This window comes from Magallana gigas, chromosome 5 (genome assembly GCF_963853765.1).
Source record: "Magallana gigas chromosome 5, xbMagGiga1.1, whole genome shotgun sequence".
NCBI classification, from domain to species: domain Eukaryota; kingdom Metazoa; phylum Mollusca; class Bivalvia; order Ostreida; family Ostreidae; genus Magallana; species Magallana gigas.
The window spans coordinates 34,857,421-34,874,127 of record NC_088857.1 but is presented as its reverse complement, the minus strand read 5'-3'; the positions used below and the strand labels follow the sequence as shown (position 1 = coordinate 34,874,127).

The following is a 16,707-nucleotide window of genomic DNA, read 5'->3' as shown; positions in this document are numbered from 1 at the left end:
AACACAAAATTTGGACTAAAAAGTCTCTGCATATGGCATTTTTGAACAGAGATCACGACAAGTAATAAACAGAAAATCTCTTATCTTATATATGCTTGCATCTATACTACTATATTAAAATAATAGACTCGATTTTTGGGGCTTTAATACCGAGAAATCGGAAGAGTACTGTCTTTTGTTTAATTTTAAACATCATTGGTACTTGAAGATTACCAATTTGTTGTTTTTTTCTCAATCAAGCTTCGCCAATTAACAATCAACGAAAATTCCTTTCAAAAATCTGGAAATTATCTGGAATAACAAAAAAAATCTCAAATATCGCCTTATGTGACAACCAAGATGTTAGATGCTACTTATTTATGCCAACATGCAACTCAGTTATGTTCACATGCTACTTATTTATGTCGACATGCAACTTATTTATGTTTACATGCTACTTATATATATCAACATGCAACTTAGCTATGTTCACATGCGAGATAAATATGTTGACATGCAACTTATAAGTTGCATGTCAACTAACTAATTAAGTTGCATGTCGACATAAATATGTTGCATGTCAACATTTCTTTTTTCATATTAACATAATTAAGTTGCATGTCGACCTAAAGAAGTTGCATGTTATCATAAAGAAGTTGCATAATGACATAAAGAAGTTGCATGTGAACATATTTATCTTGCATTTTAACATATAATAAGTTGCATGTCGACATTAATAAGTAGCATATAGCATCTCGGATGTCACATGTGAGCGATATTTCAGATTTTTTTTTTATAATTCCGAGGTTTTTTTATTGCATTGTTCTTGCATGTTAACATAATTATAATGTTGCATGTTGACATAATTATCTTGCATGTCAACATATTTATCTTACATGTTGACATATTTGATAGAAAAATAACTTACACGCAAGGGGCAGAGATATGCCACCATATAATGAATGATAATGGAATATGTATAATTTTAAGCTTGCAATTATGAATAAATCAATCAAGACACTAAGTATGCAAAATTACGGCACTCGGATATGCCTGTGTGCCTTTAATAAAATAAAAATGAAGCATTTCTGTTCAGCAGGTGTCCACAAATACATTTATCTACCTGTCCGTGTACTCAATTGTATTTACTATTTTAATTTGAAGTTTAGGCAACTTTGCAGTCACCTTCTAGAGATATTTGAAAAGCGTGCCGTCTATTACGTGCAACAGAAATGTGTACATAAGATACAGAAAGGATCATACGATTTATAATCAAAGTCTCTAGTCATTTACTGATGTGTTTTAATATTTTATGATAATTTCTTTATTTCTTATCTTTTCTATTGATGACAAAAAAATTAAATTTTACCAATTAAATATAATAATAATAATTTTACAGTTTGTTTGTTGAATATATGAATTTTAAATTTATTTTCGATTTTTTAAAAAAATGATAAAAAATAAATAAAAATGCAGCTTGTGACCTACAGATAGAATGTACGAGTTATCTCCTCTTAAATAGTGTTGAGTGACTAGTGATTATACTGCTATTTATCTTGCATGTTGACCTATTTGATAGAAAAATAACTTGCACACAAGGGGCAGAGATATGCCACCATAGACATTGAAAATTTCTTTCAATTAATTGTTTGCTCAAGCCAAATAGATGACCACTCACTTTTGACATTTAAAATTTATCATGCTTTGTATCCAACATTACTGTAGATCTACAGTTATGAAAATATATCTATATATTTTCACAATCAAAATTAAGAATATAGCTACATGTAATTAAAATATCAAAAGATTCATATTTTTTTTCTATTTATGAAAGTTCTTTCATTCTTGTTATATATGTGACTTGAATTTTCTCTTTTCGTGGTAGATACAATTTCCATAATCTCAAGGTCATAAATGTATCTATATACCGTTACAGTAATTATTAATTGTATGGTACATACATTTATTGTTCCTTGACATTATTATAGCCCCCCTACCGGGCGGTTTCACCGCAGAGGACTAGCTTTAGCTTTTCTCTGCGTCCGTTAGTCAGTCCGTCCGTCAGAATGTCCGTCTGTCTGTCTCACTTGAGTTTTACACACTATTTCGTTATTCGTTTGAGGAATGATATGAAACTTACTGAACAGCTTCAAAATGTCAAACAACAGATCAAGTTTATACACTTTCGTAGCGTCTGGTAGCCATATTTTCGAGAAAATCAATTGAAACTGAAACTCCCTGACCCAAAAATAAATAAATAACCCACTGACACGCTGACTATAAATATAAACTGATAATAATTTTCATCCTCACAATGTCAGGGGTCCTGACGGCCACGAGTTGACTCAGGACCCCTGACATTGTGAGGATGAAGAATTTTATGTGTTTTTATTATTATAAGCAGCTTTTGAGAGGGAAGGACATATGAAGTAGGGGCCGAGAGGATGAAGGGGCTATGTAGTGTATTAAAATTGACAGCAAACTCCACCCCCTGCACCCTCTGACCCTCTACTATGGTATTTAGTCTTCGGTTGTTATCAACCGTCAGCGATTCAAATATTGACATCACCTTTCCTTAGATTCATTGTTGATGGGTGTTAATGAATGCATATGTGTGCATGTATATTTCCATAATCAGAATTGGGCAGATAATACTGGTATATACAGAGAACAGAAAACAAGTATTCCGATTGCATTTAATGAATGAAATCTTTCAACCAATCGTTGTGTAGGTCAAAGGTTACACACGGGACATATAGAATAGTAAATTTCCGTTTGTAAAACAGTGTGAAATTCGTCTGGGAGGAAGGAACGTCCAAATCCCCCAAATAACTTAACAATATCAATTATCGTATTATTTAAAAGATAATTTTCACGGAGAATAAGTACAAAAATTGTATTTGTCTACATTAATCTCCAGAAATGAGAGAGATAATCGATCCATCTGCCGATCAGGGCGCTATAGAACCCACATGTCGGATTACATCCGCAGATGGCTCGGAATCGGAATACATGTTTGATGAGGATGCGGATGAAGTTCAAGTTGTGGCTATTGTGAGTAGTTTATAAATTAATTTTTAATATATAACTTATTCATTTATATGTTTTAAATTTTCATTTAATTGATACTTCATAAAAGTAAACAAAAACAAAAAACAATAACAATTAAAGTACTGTCAAAATGCTGGTTAGAATACGTATCTTTTTATTTTGATGAGGAAATATTTTCTTGAGTTTGTTTGCAATCATTCTGTAAATACGATATCGGAAACCCAGTTTTTAGTGTGTAAAACCCACGCGCCTTTTGCCATGATGCAATGTTTATTTACTCTTGAAAGAGATTCAAAAGAATACATTTAAATCCTGACACGCAGATACTTGTAAGCTTCCGATCCTTTATTTAATTTTCACAAAAGAGCGATCCTCTTAACAACTTATTTCGCGCCCAAAATTATAAGTTTGGGGGGAAATTTTTGGTAACAAGAGTGTACACATGTACACGTGTGCCTCAGAAGTGTAATTTCTTTTTCTTCTTTAATTTATTTCATTCAAAGAAAATGGGATAGGAATGATAACGGAGCTGAAATGGTCCATTAGAAACATTGTTATTATTGTTTATTTTACGTGTTTCCCTAAAACACGTGACTTTACTTTGATCAATAAAGCGTTTTAGCACAAACACCGGGCTTTGTGATGATGAACAGAATCGATACAGCGTCTGCCAATGTGCGTCAGAACTACTAAAATAACACAGATATCGCTCCTTGAAAGGAGAATAGCAATCGGTAGAGAAAGTTCTCGCAAAGCTTGTGGTAGATGTTAGAATATTCAAAATGTTGCTCATTTCAAATCGAAATTTGTGACAATATTGTTGGCTGAATATTTTAAATATTCTTCCGCCAGGAAAATTATCTGAATTATCGATTGTCTGTAAGGACTTTTCCCCAGTATGATCTGGTTTTACCAAGATCAAACGAGCAAAAATCGTAATGAGATGAAGTACACTGTCTGGCAGAGTAAAAGTCTGAAATAACCTTTTTGATGACGCTAACATTGCCAATAGAACAAACTGGATAGTGCAAGAATAACTTAATCGATCTTTTACATTATGCAATCTATAGACTGAGGCAGATTACTAGAAGATTATCAAGTTTTACATGCTTGCTGCAGGAGAAAGAGCTCTCTGTTTATTTATCTTGTGCGACTACAATGTAAAATATTTCGGGATCGACATTTTCTCAGAAAGAATGCGAAAATGTTAGGAAGTCAGGGGGACATCCGACTTTATAGAGTGGTAATGAAAAACAAAACATGTTTATGACGTAATCAACTTGTGACCAATAGAATGTAATTGAAATTAGAAATTATTTAGATGAGAGGTATGATTATATGTTTAAGTGTTTGTAACACTCTTTTATTATTTTTTATATAATAACATGGATTTTTTTCTGCAATTATTTGTTTATGTTATCTTCCTTAACAGAAAGAAATTGCGGATGGAGATGACGTCAGCCAGAGAAGTACCGAGAGTTCCGGAAGTGTAGAAGATGACCGCGCTCAATGGGGCGGGAAATTAGAATTTCTCCTAACCTGTATTGGTTATGCAGTTGGCTTGGGAAACGTTTGGCGATTTCCTTACCTTTGCTACAAAAATGGAGGAGGTATTTCGAAATAAATTTCTTTTCTTTCCCAATTCTTAAATGTTGTCGTCAAACATTGATATGCAATGGGATTGCCTTTTGATATGATAGTGATTTATTGTAACGATAACCATTTAAAGGTTTGGACATTATTTACAGGTGCTTTTCTCATTCCTTACACCATTATGCTGGCACTGGTGGGATTGCCCCTATTTTATATGGAGGTGGTCCTTGGACAGTACGCAAGTTTGGGACCAATCTCTATCTGGAGGATTAACCCTCTGTTTAAAGGTAAACACAAACATCGGTGTTTTTTCTCTAGTGATATAACAAGATTGTTGAGTTCAATACTTTTCTTTTCACTCTTTCTGATTGCCTTTGACAGGTGTTGGGTATGCTATGGTCATCGTTTCCTGGCTGATTGGACTGTACTATAACGTCATCATAGCCCATGTCCTGTTCTACCTGTTCGCCTCTTTCACGTCCGAACTACCGTGGAAACATTGCAACAACGAATGGAACACGCCCAGCTGTCGAGAATACAACTACCGCCCGCCGAGCGCTTTAGGTACCATAATCGTTTAATTAAGTTCAGCAACTTCATATAATTATGAATGATGTGTGTTTTATCATACAGTCTACTATAGTAGGCGATTGGTCTTGTATCTCAACATCCATGGAAGCTGACATTTATCAAGTAGCTTGCGAACCTCTACATCATACAATGTTCGCCTTATCTCAGTTATCCGAGTTGTCATGGCAACGCACTAAACGATATTTTCCGTGGGCTAAATTTAAAATTAAACAAAACTTTCTGTAACTCTTTTTTTCCAACCTGTGTAAGTTTTCTTGAGTTAACTGTGCATTGCATGCTAATTATAACTTTCGGCATCTGGAAAATGTTTATTCAATAAGGTAGTGTCATAACTCTCCTCAGATCCCGCACTGCTTCACACATGCCGATGAATCATGCAAACCCAGGTTATAAATTCTTTAAAGCAACTTTGAACAGACAATCTTTTTCTGTCTTTGATGCTAGTCGTCGACTGATTTGGAGCAAATGCATAAAATTGCAGACCTGAAAATCAATAGAACGCGAACATGCAATCAGCGACATTAGAGAGGAGAGGCGCCGCGCTGTTGTAAAATTTTCCCTTCGGTCAAGCTTCTGAGTAGAGCACTATATAACCGGCCTAATTAATCCCAGCCACATCACGCTGTTAAAGTGTGCTGTAGGAAGTGGTACAATGGAATCGTAGAATTTGGCGCGAAAATAGTAAACATCCTTTGTCCAGAGGGTTGCTTAATCAGATCTGATAAGATATTTGAGATTTTGATACGCTTTGTTTAGATTCAATTTTCAGACATTTTCAAAAAAGGCAAAAATTCATTTCTTCAGATAATTGCATATTATATATAAATAATTAATTCATTTCTCTATTCACATGGTAAATAAAGAACTGGTTAAAAATATAAAAAGTTTTTTTGATATATGTTTTTGATATATGTAAATCTTACTGTCGAATGTGTATTGAATAACATGATTAACTTCGTAGAAAGTTTTGTGTAGTATTGTGTCTAAGTGTCTAAGTGAAGAGCCTGTATGCCGATTGGGTTTTTCCATGCAAGATCTGACTCAGTGTAACTTTTGTAGTGACTGAGGTATTCCCCGTCTTGTTTATCCCTTAGGTTTTCAAATTTATCTTTCCATTTTTTAAATGATAATGATTTAAAAATAAAAGTATTTCTAATGCCAACCAACCGAAATTTGAATACCATTTGTCGATTTGTAGCTTTCTAAAATCTAAATACTAAATGAGATGTGAAAAACAGCAGAGATCGTTACATTGTAATTGAAAAAAATTGTTCTAACTAGATTTTTACCAAAATATAAAGCGTTTGTACATGTAAACATAAACATTCCATAAACCCTTTTAGTGCATAACAGAGAATAGACAATAGACTTGTGTGTTAAGTTGGACCTGCTCTTGCATTCAAATTATGACTTAATTATTATTATGCAATCACCCCAATTAAGCATTATAAATCCTTTTAATGTCTTCTATTGCAAAGAGGCAGAAGAAAGAAAGTGCCCATCCGCTTTGTGCTAATATTTCAAGTTGGTCATTTTATGCCGCAATATATCTTCGCTATAGCCAAGGGTTTTCGGTCCAATCCACTCCCTATAAACGGGAGCGGAGAGGGCTAGCGAAGATGACCGCAATATAGATAATTATGCTTTTCTCTTGAATCTTGCCATTGTTTTGTTTTTTTTGTATGCCTTCCATTGTCAACTATATTTTCATTTTAATTGGAAAAAAAATTAAAAACGGAACTTCAATATTTTCAGGAAATGGAACGTACAATTCGACTGCATGGAACGCAACTTATGTAGTCAACACAACGTTCACCCACAATTCTACCTATTCTCCCATTATCCACCACAGTCTGATAACGACCCCCAGCGAGGAATACTACAAGTAAGTGCCAGTCGATACCTCCTTAACAACTACAACAAACACCGCTATATACATGTATTCACTGAGTTCCCATTAAACACTTGAACCATTGATTTATTTGTGTGTGCTTTTTTCCTTTTTTAGCAACCATGTTCTTGGAAAATCCTCGGGACTGGATGAGATTGGAGGTGTTCAGCCATATCTGGCTCTAACACTTCTGGCATCATGGGTGACGGTGTACCTAGTACTTCTGAAGGGGATTCAGTCTCTTGGCAAGGTGCGTGATCCGCGGCCACTGATCGTCATTGATTAATCTGTACGAGTTAATTAACCTTCGCTCATTTAATTGACCATGTTTACCCACCCCCTCCCCGCTAGATTATGTGGCACTTTGCCATATTGATGCTTTGGTAGCAGAGAGTTTAATACCTGTTAAAGCTTGACTTATGGTAACCTTAGAAAATGAGTTTTGCGATGCCGGTCAGAGTTCAGTGACCCTGGATGCCTTCTCATAAGCCAAGGTTTTCGCCACAGGGCTCGATATTTTTTCTGAAGCATTTGATATTTAGTGCTCCTTCTACATTTTATAACTGAACAAAAATTTTCTATTTGCAAATAGTACAACATATACAGGCCTACTTCCGTCTTCTGTGCAGTATTTTGAAATAATGCCGTATCAGAAATCAATATCAAATAACACAACTGCAAAATAACAGATATTTTATAAAATGACATTATAGAAATTTGAATGATATTTTAAATGAATGGTGAAATGAAGTTGTTACTGTGCACATATGAATTATTAATTATAAACTAAAGCTCTTATTTGCTAAAATATATATGAAATAAATATTATTCAATTATCATTGACAGGTGGTGTACTTTACCGCTATTTTCCCGTACCTGATGCTGATCGTTCTGATGTTCAGGGGGGTCACACTCCCAGGGGCGGTCGACGGGATTATCTACTACCTGAAGCCGGACTTCAACAAACTCCTGGAACCCCGCGTGTGGAGTGATGCCTGTACACAGATTTTTTACTCACTCAGTGCGTGCTCGGGAGGTCTGATTGCCATGTCCAGTTACAACAAATTCAAAAACAATTGCTACAAGGACGCCGTCATTGTCTGCGTCATCAACTGCGGGACCAGCGTCTTTGCCGGTTTTGTTATATTCTCTATATTGGGTTTCATGGCCAATGAAAAGAATGTACCAGTTTCCGAAGTTGCAGATGGAGGTTAGCATCCGTACAAACGATACTTGTACTAAAAGTGATAAAAATTAAGCAAACATTTACCAGATAACCAGTACCTAGCATTTCTAGACTTGTAACATAAACCTTTGCTCATTTGTTGTTTTAGGTCCCGGTTTGGCTTTTATTGTCTATCCAGAAGCTCTGACACGTATGCCCATAGCTCCTTTGTGGTCCATTCTCTTCTTCATTATGATGGCAACGCTTGGCTTTGGCTCTGAGGTGCGGTATAGTTTGATAATTGCTCAGTAAATATTATGACTTACGAACTAATTCAAAATTTAATTGAAAAATATATTTTTTTAAAAATCATTGGGATAAAAAAAAATACTAAGATACAACATATTGTAAGAGTTTTTATAAAACATCCTTCATTTCAACGAGTGTTTTCATCTATATGGTGTTGATTTGATTTGATTTAGTTTTCCATTGTTGAGTGTGTGCTGAGCGCCCTAACGGATGTGTTCCCACAGATTCAGCCAAGGAGGGCTAACATCATCTTCCGCTCCGTTTTCACAGCTATTTGCTTCTTGCTGGGACTTCCTATGGTTTGCAAGGTAAAACCGGACTTAGTTCTTAAGGATTAAGTAAATTCAATAAGTATGCATCAGCACGATCTTACAATTGTTAAGTACGTTGTGACGTAATATCCGGTTGTCCCATGAATGTTTGTCCGATTAGGATTATAGGACATTGTAAACAATTTCCTAAGCTCAGGAGATTAAAGATTTTCTTTAAAAACAAATACAAACCTACGGATTAAACTGACATTTAGTTCTTGAAAACTATCGAACATTTTAAAGTCATATAACATTCTACAATTGATTTGTTTGCTGGAAACAAGCTAGAAAACTACACCCCCCCCCCCCCCCCCCCCCCGGGCCAAACATTTTTTCTTTGAGTGCAACAGATAAGGAAAAGTTAACGTAAATTAACAATCCATAAATAAAATATCAAGTAAAGACATATCATCAATTTGATTCAGTTTTATACTTCTGTTTTACAGGGAGGTATATACCTGTTGAACCTAGTTGACTTCAGCGTTGGAGGCTTTCCTCTTCTAATCGTTGGGCTTTTTGAACTCGTGGCAATTAGTTGGATATACGGTGAGTGGGATATTATGATGGAATTATTTTATTTAAAAGTTTATTCTTTTCGAAAATTGTACATTTTATTTTTTTTTAATAAAATTTCAAAGCGAAGTGAAAACACGATCTAATTATTTTTCCCACCGCAATTCAGATATATAACATGATATGATGAATTATGAGGATGTTTGTTTCTCGAAATATGTAGAATACTTTTTGGAGAAGGTTGATAACCTTTTTTTCTCTTCTAGGATATAACAGATTCTCTGATAACATATTCGCCATGCTGGGGAAAAGGCCAACAAAATACTGGGAGATATGTTGGAAATTTGTTTCTCTTCTGGTTATTGGGGTAAGTTTGTTTGTAAATAAAGTGATGCTTTCCATTCGCATTGATAATGAGATCCAAAAAAATCAATACTGTAACTGATGCTGCTTTGAACCATTGCCAGGAAAACATTGGTAATATTCTATAAGGTCGATGATCTTTTTTCAGATAACGGTCTTGATGAATATTATTATGTACACCGAACCCGAACTTGATGGTCAGACATATTCAGATTGGGCAAAATCTCTTGGATGGCTTATAGTTGCATTTCCAATCGTTGTCATTCCCGTATGGTTCCTGCTCAGATATTGCTCGGACGGCGGATGGAAGGTGAATATGATTTATTCAAATTTATGAGACTCTACCCTTACTTCAGATACAAATTAAAATACATGTATAGAAAGAATGTTGGGAAGGATTACATCAAATGTACGATTTTGTAAATCCAAGTGTGTTTTTAACTTATTCATTTTTCTTCTGTTTCCAGCTATTACGTGAAGGTGTAAAACCTCTGAAGTCCTGGGGACCTTCAGAAGCCAACAAGAAGTTTGAATACAGAGACAGTGGGGTTACCTATAAGTCAGATCGCAGTGCGTTTGCCAAGCTCATGAGCAGTAACATTTCCAACATGACAACCAACACAACCTTGTCAGACTTTCCCTTTAGTTCTTCCAACACTCTTAACACAAGAGAACTGCCGTAAACTGTTCTAATTGCCGTAAACTGTACTACATGTTCGTGAAGGGAATTTTCGCCTCAGTAGAGGAAATGTCACCCTCCCAACTGGAGGAAATGCCTGCCTCCGAAACGGAGGGAAAGTCCCCCTTTCAACGGAGGGATCACTTCCCTCCCAATGGAGGAGAAACTCCCTTTCAACGGAGGGAACACCTCCTTTTTAAAGGAGGGAACACCTCCCTCCAAACAGAGTGGAAGCTCCCTTTATTCTTGTGATGCCGATTCTTTTCTAGCAGTAGATGTGAAAACACTTTACTGGCTTTCAAACCTCCATGCTTTAGAAAGTAGAAAGTAACTTCACTGAAAAAAAGTTTTCATTCGGTTTAGCGCTGTTTTTATATACCGGTAGTTTATAGACGTCAGAAATTGTTGGCATTTCGCACATTCCCCAAATGAGAATTTTTTTCATTCAATATTTTGGCACAAAGAAAAACGCTGGCAAATTTTACAGTAGATGTGTTAGGTTCTCAACATGTTAAGCTGTGAGGGGTATTATATCAGTTTAAATCATCACGAAGCATTAAATGACGATATTCATGAATTCATCTTCCATGCAACATACTATCATACAATATCATATCGTATCATCTGCAGACTGCCTAAGAGCAATGGAAAACATTTTTAACGAGTCACTGTTTTACATGCACATATGTACCTAGATTGCAACGTGATTTATACATGTATGAATGTCAGTTATGACGAAGGCTGATCCTGTTGTGGGCTTTTGTCTTGTGTATTAATGGATCTAAAATAGAACTTAATTTCAATTTTTATTTATATACATTCGCTGATCAATTTCAAATTTTTAATTCATTTATTTTAGCATAAAGCCCAAATTTATAATTCAGTTTTAAATATCGGTGTAGCGTAACTTGAAAAGTATACATCTTCGTTGCTTCTAGTCATATTAGTCTTTCTAGTTGCTACCAACTCAGGGACTATTTTGGTCAAGTTGGGTAACTTCCTCTGTTTAGCTTCACTCGGTTTTTATAACTCTTTGGGCCATGATAACCCAAGGAGTCGCGGAGTGATTTGATGGTTTTTTGCCTATAGTCTAGTCAACTAAACGTACGGTACTATATAGAGGGTTATCCAGACTTGGGTGTAGTGTGATATGCATTTAGAACAACTATTTATGTTAACATTCGAAATTTATTTATTTATATATTAGTTTTGTGAGAAATTTACCCTCTTTTTTTTTACATTCATTCAGACTTTTTAGAATGTGTATTATTACTTTAAACTACTTTCATGATGTGCATTGTGCTATTATAGTACATGTGTGTATAGGAAAAAAAATCATTTTCAGTTTGTCTTCCTCGGTAAAGTTTTCGTTGAAATTTTTTTAGTCATTTTGCTTTTAATCTATTGTTGCCATTTTAAATAACAAAAACCGTGCTTGAAATACACATTGTATTTGAAGTCTGACCAATGTTTTTGGAAAATTGCATTGTATGTTAATTTATTTTTTGAAAAGGTATATCATGACTTTTCATGACCATGTAAAGAAACTGTCACTTTTACGAGAATTTATTAGAATCTCAATCTTTCCATATCAATCCAATGTGTGGTGTTTGTTAAGTTTTTTTAAACGCGTGATGTGTTCGTCAAAGCAATTTACATTTGAGCAGTTTAATTTGTATGCCGCTTTTTTCTTAAATTGCCATATCTAGTTTAATTTCTTGTGTGGTGAAAATTGTTGCAATAGTAAAATGAGGTAATATGTTGAGCTGTGAAAATAAAAAGAAATATTGATTAAAAATTTCGATAAAACTGATGATGTTTTTGTTTGTTTGTTTTCTATTTCAATGCAAGTACGAACTGATCAAAGTTTTGACCGCCCAATGGCAACCTGGAAACACTCGATTGAATATTGTGGCTTTTGTTGGGTAACTCTTATTTTCCATCTTTGATTAATATAGATATGTCATAATTGAACAGGTTTTTAAATACCCTGTTCTGTAATGAAAGATCACGTGAAAGATCCATCGGTATTTGATATTTGCCCTATTTCAACAAACAATTCCAGTGACGCAACCCATTACAAACGTCGAAACCAATATCAACAAAACAACGTTTGAATAGCAATACAGATTTGTTTGGCGTTATATACATATAATTTAAATATCAATCATCAATGATTTTTTTATACGTGCGTAACTATCTGTAACATGGATTTATATATAATTTAAAAAAAGGGGCGGGGTCTTGCGATTACGTCATCGTTGTTATGAAAACAATCGTTAATTGATGATATATTCTACATTTCTTTTAATTCTTTAGTGGTTTCTTTTTATTTTCTTTCAACTTTTTTAATTATCTAAGTCATAAGATGATTTCCGTTGATATTTTTATCAGAAATCTGTGAACAACAGTTGTTAACAAATTTGAAGAAAAAAAATGGGGGGAAAAAATGAATCACACGCATAAGTCACTTGTTATGTCTTACGGAAGTTACATAAAGGACTTAAAACGTGTAGGGGTCTGAGGTGTTAAACTTGAGTTCTATGAAAACGGAAGATTTATAAAAAGTACGTTTTAACTGGAAACCATAAGAAAATTAACTGGGAAGTCTGGACCCAGGGAAAACATACATATCTTGTTTCAATCAAGCTTTTGCAGGAAAAATCCAGTATAAACTAGATTTAACACATGCTACATGCATGTGGTGCACGCACTCACAGCTTGTGAAATTGTCCAATTAAAAAAGGTTAGAACTATTTCTTAAATGAGCGCCGTGAGAAAGACTGAAATAACATGAATGGAAATTTTCGTTCTCACTGAACCCAGGTATACAGTCAAACAGTACGATTAATTACACGTGTGTAAAATAGGTGTAACTGTCCTTCAAGGTTGATAAGCAGGTCCCTTTAAGCTAAAATTTTATACCTACGTCAGAAATGATACATTTTTGTGAAGATAAAATGAGATACACTTGTGTTTGTAAATAACTTTTATGGTGTTGACCCGGTCATTTCCCACCGGTTCCTGGTTGATTTGGTACACCTCGACTTTTTCAACGAACCGTGAAAATGACCGTTACATTAGATGGACGCAGGGTCAGCATCTATCAATGGGTCTGTCAAAGTCATGGCCACTTTTTCATATAAAATTTATGTTCTATAAAAAATGAACACTCCTTCATCAAATACCTCAAGCCATACCACTGGGTGATATTTAAGAAATTTTAGAAATATGAGAATAAACTTTTAAAAATATGTTGACTATAATAAATGTGCAATATTTGGAGTCACATTTCAAACAAATGTATATCTTTTTTATGAGTTAAATGAAAAATGTGTCATAATTGCAATCTAGTGTACTTGCTTTAACAATTTCAATCAATATTTCCGTATCTTCGTTCAATCTTTGCAGAATTTCAGAAAATATTAATTTTGATAAATTGTAAGATTTCCTCTATTAAAAACTTTTTATTTAAGCATTGTACAATACGAACACATCAGATTTGAATGAAAAGAATATATATTTCTGTTTTGGATTTTGTTACCTGAAATTCTGGGGAAAAATCAAATTGCACTCTACAAGCAAAACCGATGTTCTCTGGAATAATTCAAACACCTGGGCCACGTGTCTAAAGTTTGAACTTCTCTAAGGTAAATATTGCTCAATACAAACAGAGCGAGGAAATCTTCCATTTCGTCAATGAAAGTCCCCCGATGACAACTGCGATTGCTCTGTGTGAATCGAAGCGTGTTAAAAAACACGTGGCGGTTGTTATGTGAAAGTTAAAAGATATCATTTCACTGCATTCTAGAATAAAATTATTCCAACTGTGTGATGTTTATTAACCATGAATGGTATAATTAGAAAACTGAAAACAAATATGCGCTCCTTTTACATAATATTTAATGCTATTCGATGACAATCTTGAAGTGGTATTTGAAATCTTATATAACAACACCCTATGTTTATGGCTCAGAATAATTTTATTTTAATTTGAAAACACGAAATGCTTTGTTATGAAATTTATTATGAAATACTTACATATTATATTCATTTCAAGACAAAGGTTTTTTTTTTTGGTTGCCAAACTTATTACATCAGTAATAACACAGGCGCGTTATATCAAAGTCAGGGCGGGGACCTATCTTAAATTACAAACAAAAACAAAAGATAAGAAAAAGATTATAAAGTTCTCTGCCATGCAAACCTCCATTCCTTAAAGAGTGTGTGTGTTTGTGAGGGGGGTTTTGGACGGTCTCAGTGCCAAAAACAATGAGGGGATGGGTTGCTCCTAACCCTCTTTCACAAAGTGCTCGATAAAGTTTGACATACCAATGATAAACAGAGGTATCTATGTTATCAACTGAGCTTTTTATATAACTTAAGGCATGTAAATGATTATGTAGGACAGGTCTGAAGAAATCCCCCACAATGCCCACTCCCCTCGCTAAATTGTGTCATCACCTGTTGATCTCAAAGCAATTTGTTGGTTCTCGATGACATGTGGGGGTAGGATTGGGGTATACAAGGAATAATGATAATAAAGCAAACCTTTGTTGAAAGTTTAGAAAATATCTTAATTTTGTGTTTTGAACTTCCTCCTGATTATTATCACTAACTTCATATTTGAAATTTTCTTTGGACCTGACTAACAACAAGCGATAAGGCGGTCCTAAAAATGTGAAGTGATAATACCAGGTATAACCTGACCTTAACAATAGTTTAACTCTTTTAACTGGTGCGATATTGATTCTTATTTGTTTGATTCTTCTTTTTTTTTGGTGGGGGGGGGGGGGGGATCTGTGCACCTCAATGAGGGGGACAACTTGCAGTTTCTTAAGAGACAATGAGGAGTTGTCTTTCCATACTTTTGGACCATTTTGCATTAATTTAACTCTACGGGAAAATTTGGGTTGACAAGTTCATAAACCCAATCACAGATGTACAGTTAGCTGACGTCCATATAAGGAAAAAATACATCTGATCCATTTTGAATTATAATGATTTTGCATTTATATACTTTACATGTTATTGATATCAGCTATTTTTGACTCATGAATATTAAACATGGATTTTATTTAGAATTTAAACTAGAGCAATGGACTTTTCTTTCTTTTTTATTTGTTGTAAAATTTTAATGTAAATATGATTATTTTAAATTGTTTTGCATTTTATATACGTCTTTATGATAAATAAGACGAAAAGAGATCTTTGCATTGCAATAATATGAACCAGTAATTTTTAAGAGTGCGTTTTTGTCAGAATACAGGGCATGCGCATGTGACAGTGTTCAATCAGGGTATGCAAAGATACGTACATGTGATATAACATAAAATATGTTCCTTAATTATTATTGATTATCATATTTTAACTAAAGTTTCTTCACTCTTGAGTGCGCACGTATATACGCAAGAGTTATCTTTTCTTAGACCACAAATTACATTAATCAGAATTATCATTGCATACAAAGTTCGGCATTTATCTCAAAATATACTATCTCTTACCGAGATATATAAAAGAGAATTCCAGTAACTTTTCAGAAATATAAAATAAGAGGTAATTTAAAAAGAATATCAACACTAGACTAATATCATAACAGAATAAATAAATTACATGTATGTACGTCTACATACATAAATTACTTCGGTAGAAAACACAATCTTCAATATTTTAGGAGAAAGGTTCTTTACTTTTAAATCTCTTTTCTATCTAGCTTTAGAACTGTAGCTCCCAGGCACGGGATATTTCATCTGTCCGTCAACCAAAATTTCTCGTGGAGCTAAGTTCTGCCGGTAGTTTCTATATGCACTTGATTTTAAAAGTATAGTTTTTTCTTTCATGTTTTTTAATTTCAAAATTATGTAACACTTCGGGGATTACTTCTCCGTGGAAGAGATGCATGGATAATGAAAAATTCAAATACATATATCCCAAAGGCTGTTTATTTTTTTTTAGAAGCTTTACTGAAATAAAACTCGATTTCAAGTGTATAACTTTAAAGGTATCAATGCTTTTCTTAATTTCAGTTGGAACAAATGATGATTTGTAAATCTATGTACTTTTTATAATCTTAAGTTCTAGTATATTTAAAATCAGTCGCAAGAAACCATTCCAGACCGATGAAGCATACTGTCAAACCAATTATAACAGTTCAGTGTAAGTTGACCAATTGTGGTGAAATGAAAAAGCTACTCCCAAATAGTTATGTGCAAGAACGTATTCTAATCGACCTTCTTGAGAAGAGGCTTCAAGTGGGATTTTT

The 16,707-nt window shown here is 34.2% G+C and overlaps 1 protein-coding gene across 3 annotated transcripts; it reads left to right on the top strand.

The window, feature by feature from the left end:
- The first annotated feature begins 2,758 nt into the window (after positions 1-2,758).
- On the top strand, positions 2,759-12,259 carry LOC105337679 (sodium- and chloride-dependent glycine transporter 1-like). Of its 3 annotated transcripts, NM_001305316.1 has the most exon segments (22): positions 2,902-3,033; positions 4,463-4,640; positions 4,779-4,910; positions 5,005-5,187; positions 6,970-7,099; positions 7,223-7,355; positions 7,952-8,247; positions 8,249-8,263; positions 8,266-8,298; positions 8,301-8,315; positions 8,440-8,449; positions 8,452-8,463; positions 8,466-8,552; positions 8,753-8,887; positions 9,337-9,436; positions 9,670-9,770; positions 9,915-10,076; positions 10,234-10,273; positions 10,275-10,297; positions 10,300-10,319; positions 10,321-12,104; positions 12,195-12,259. In NM_001305316.1, coding segments are annotated over 21 exon segments (1,974 nt in total). In that variant the 3' UTR covers positions 10,358-12,104; positions 12,195-12,259.
- Positions 12,260-16,707: the final 4,448 nt, after the last annotated feature.

What these genes read in the sequence shown, in the direction of transcription:
- LOC105337679 (XM_066083503.1), top strand. Translation starts at nt 2,902, where the DNA reads ATGAGAGAGATAATCGATCCATCTGCCGATCAGGGCGCTATAGAACCC. An exon ending in CCCAGCGAGGAATACTACAA is followed by an intron (nt 7,100 to 7,222) that starts GTAAGTGCCAGT and finishes TTCCTTTTTTAG; the next exon opens with CAACCATGTTCTTGGAAAAT. An exon ending in GACTTCCTATGGTTTGCAAG is followed by an intron (nt 8,888 to 9,336) that starts GTAAAACCGGAC and finishes TCTGTTTTACAG; the next exon opens with GGAGGTATATACCTGTTGAA.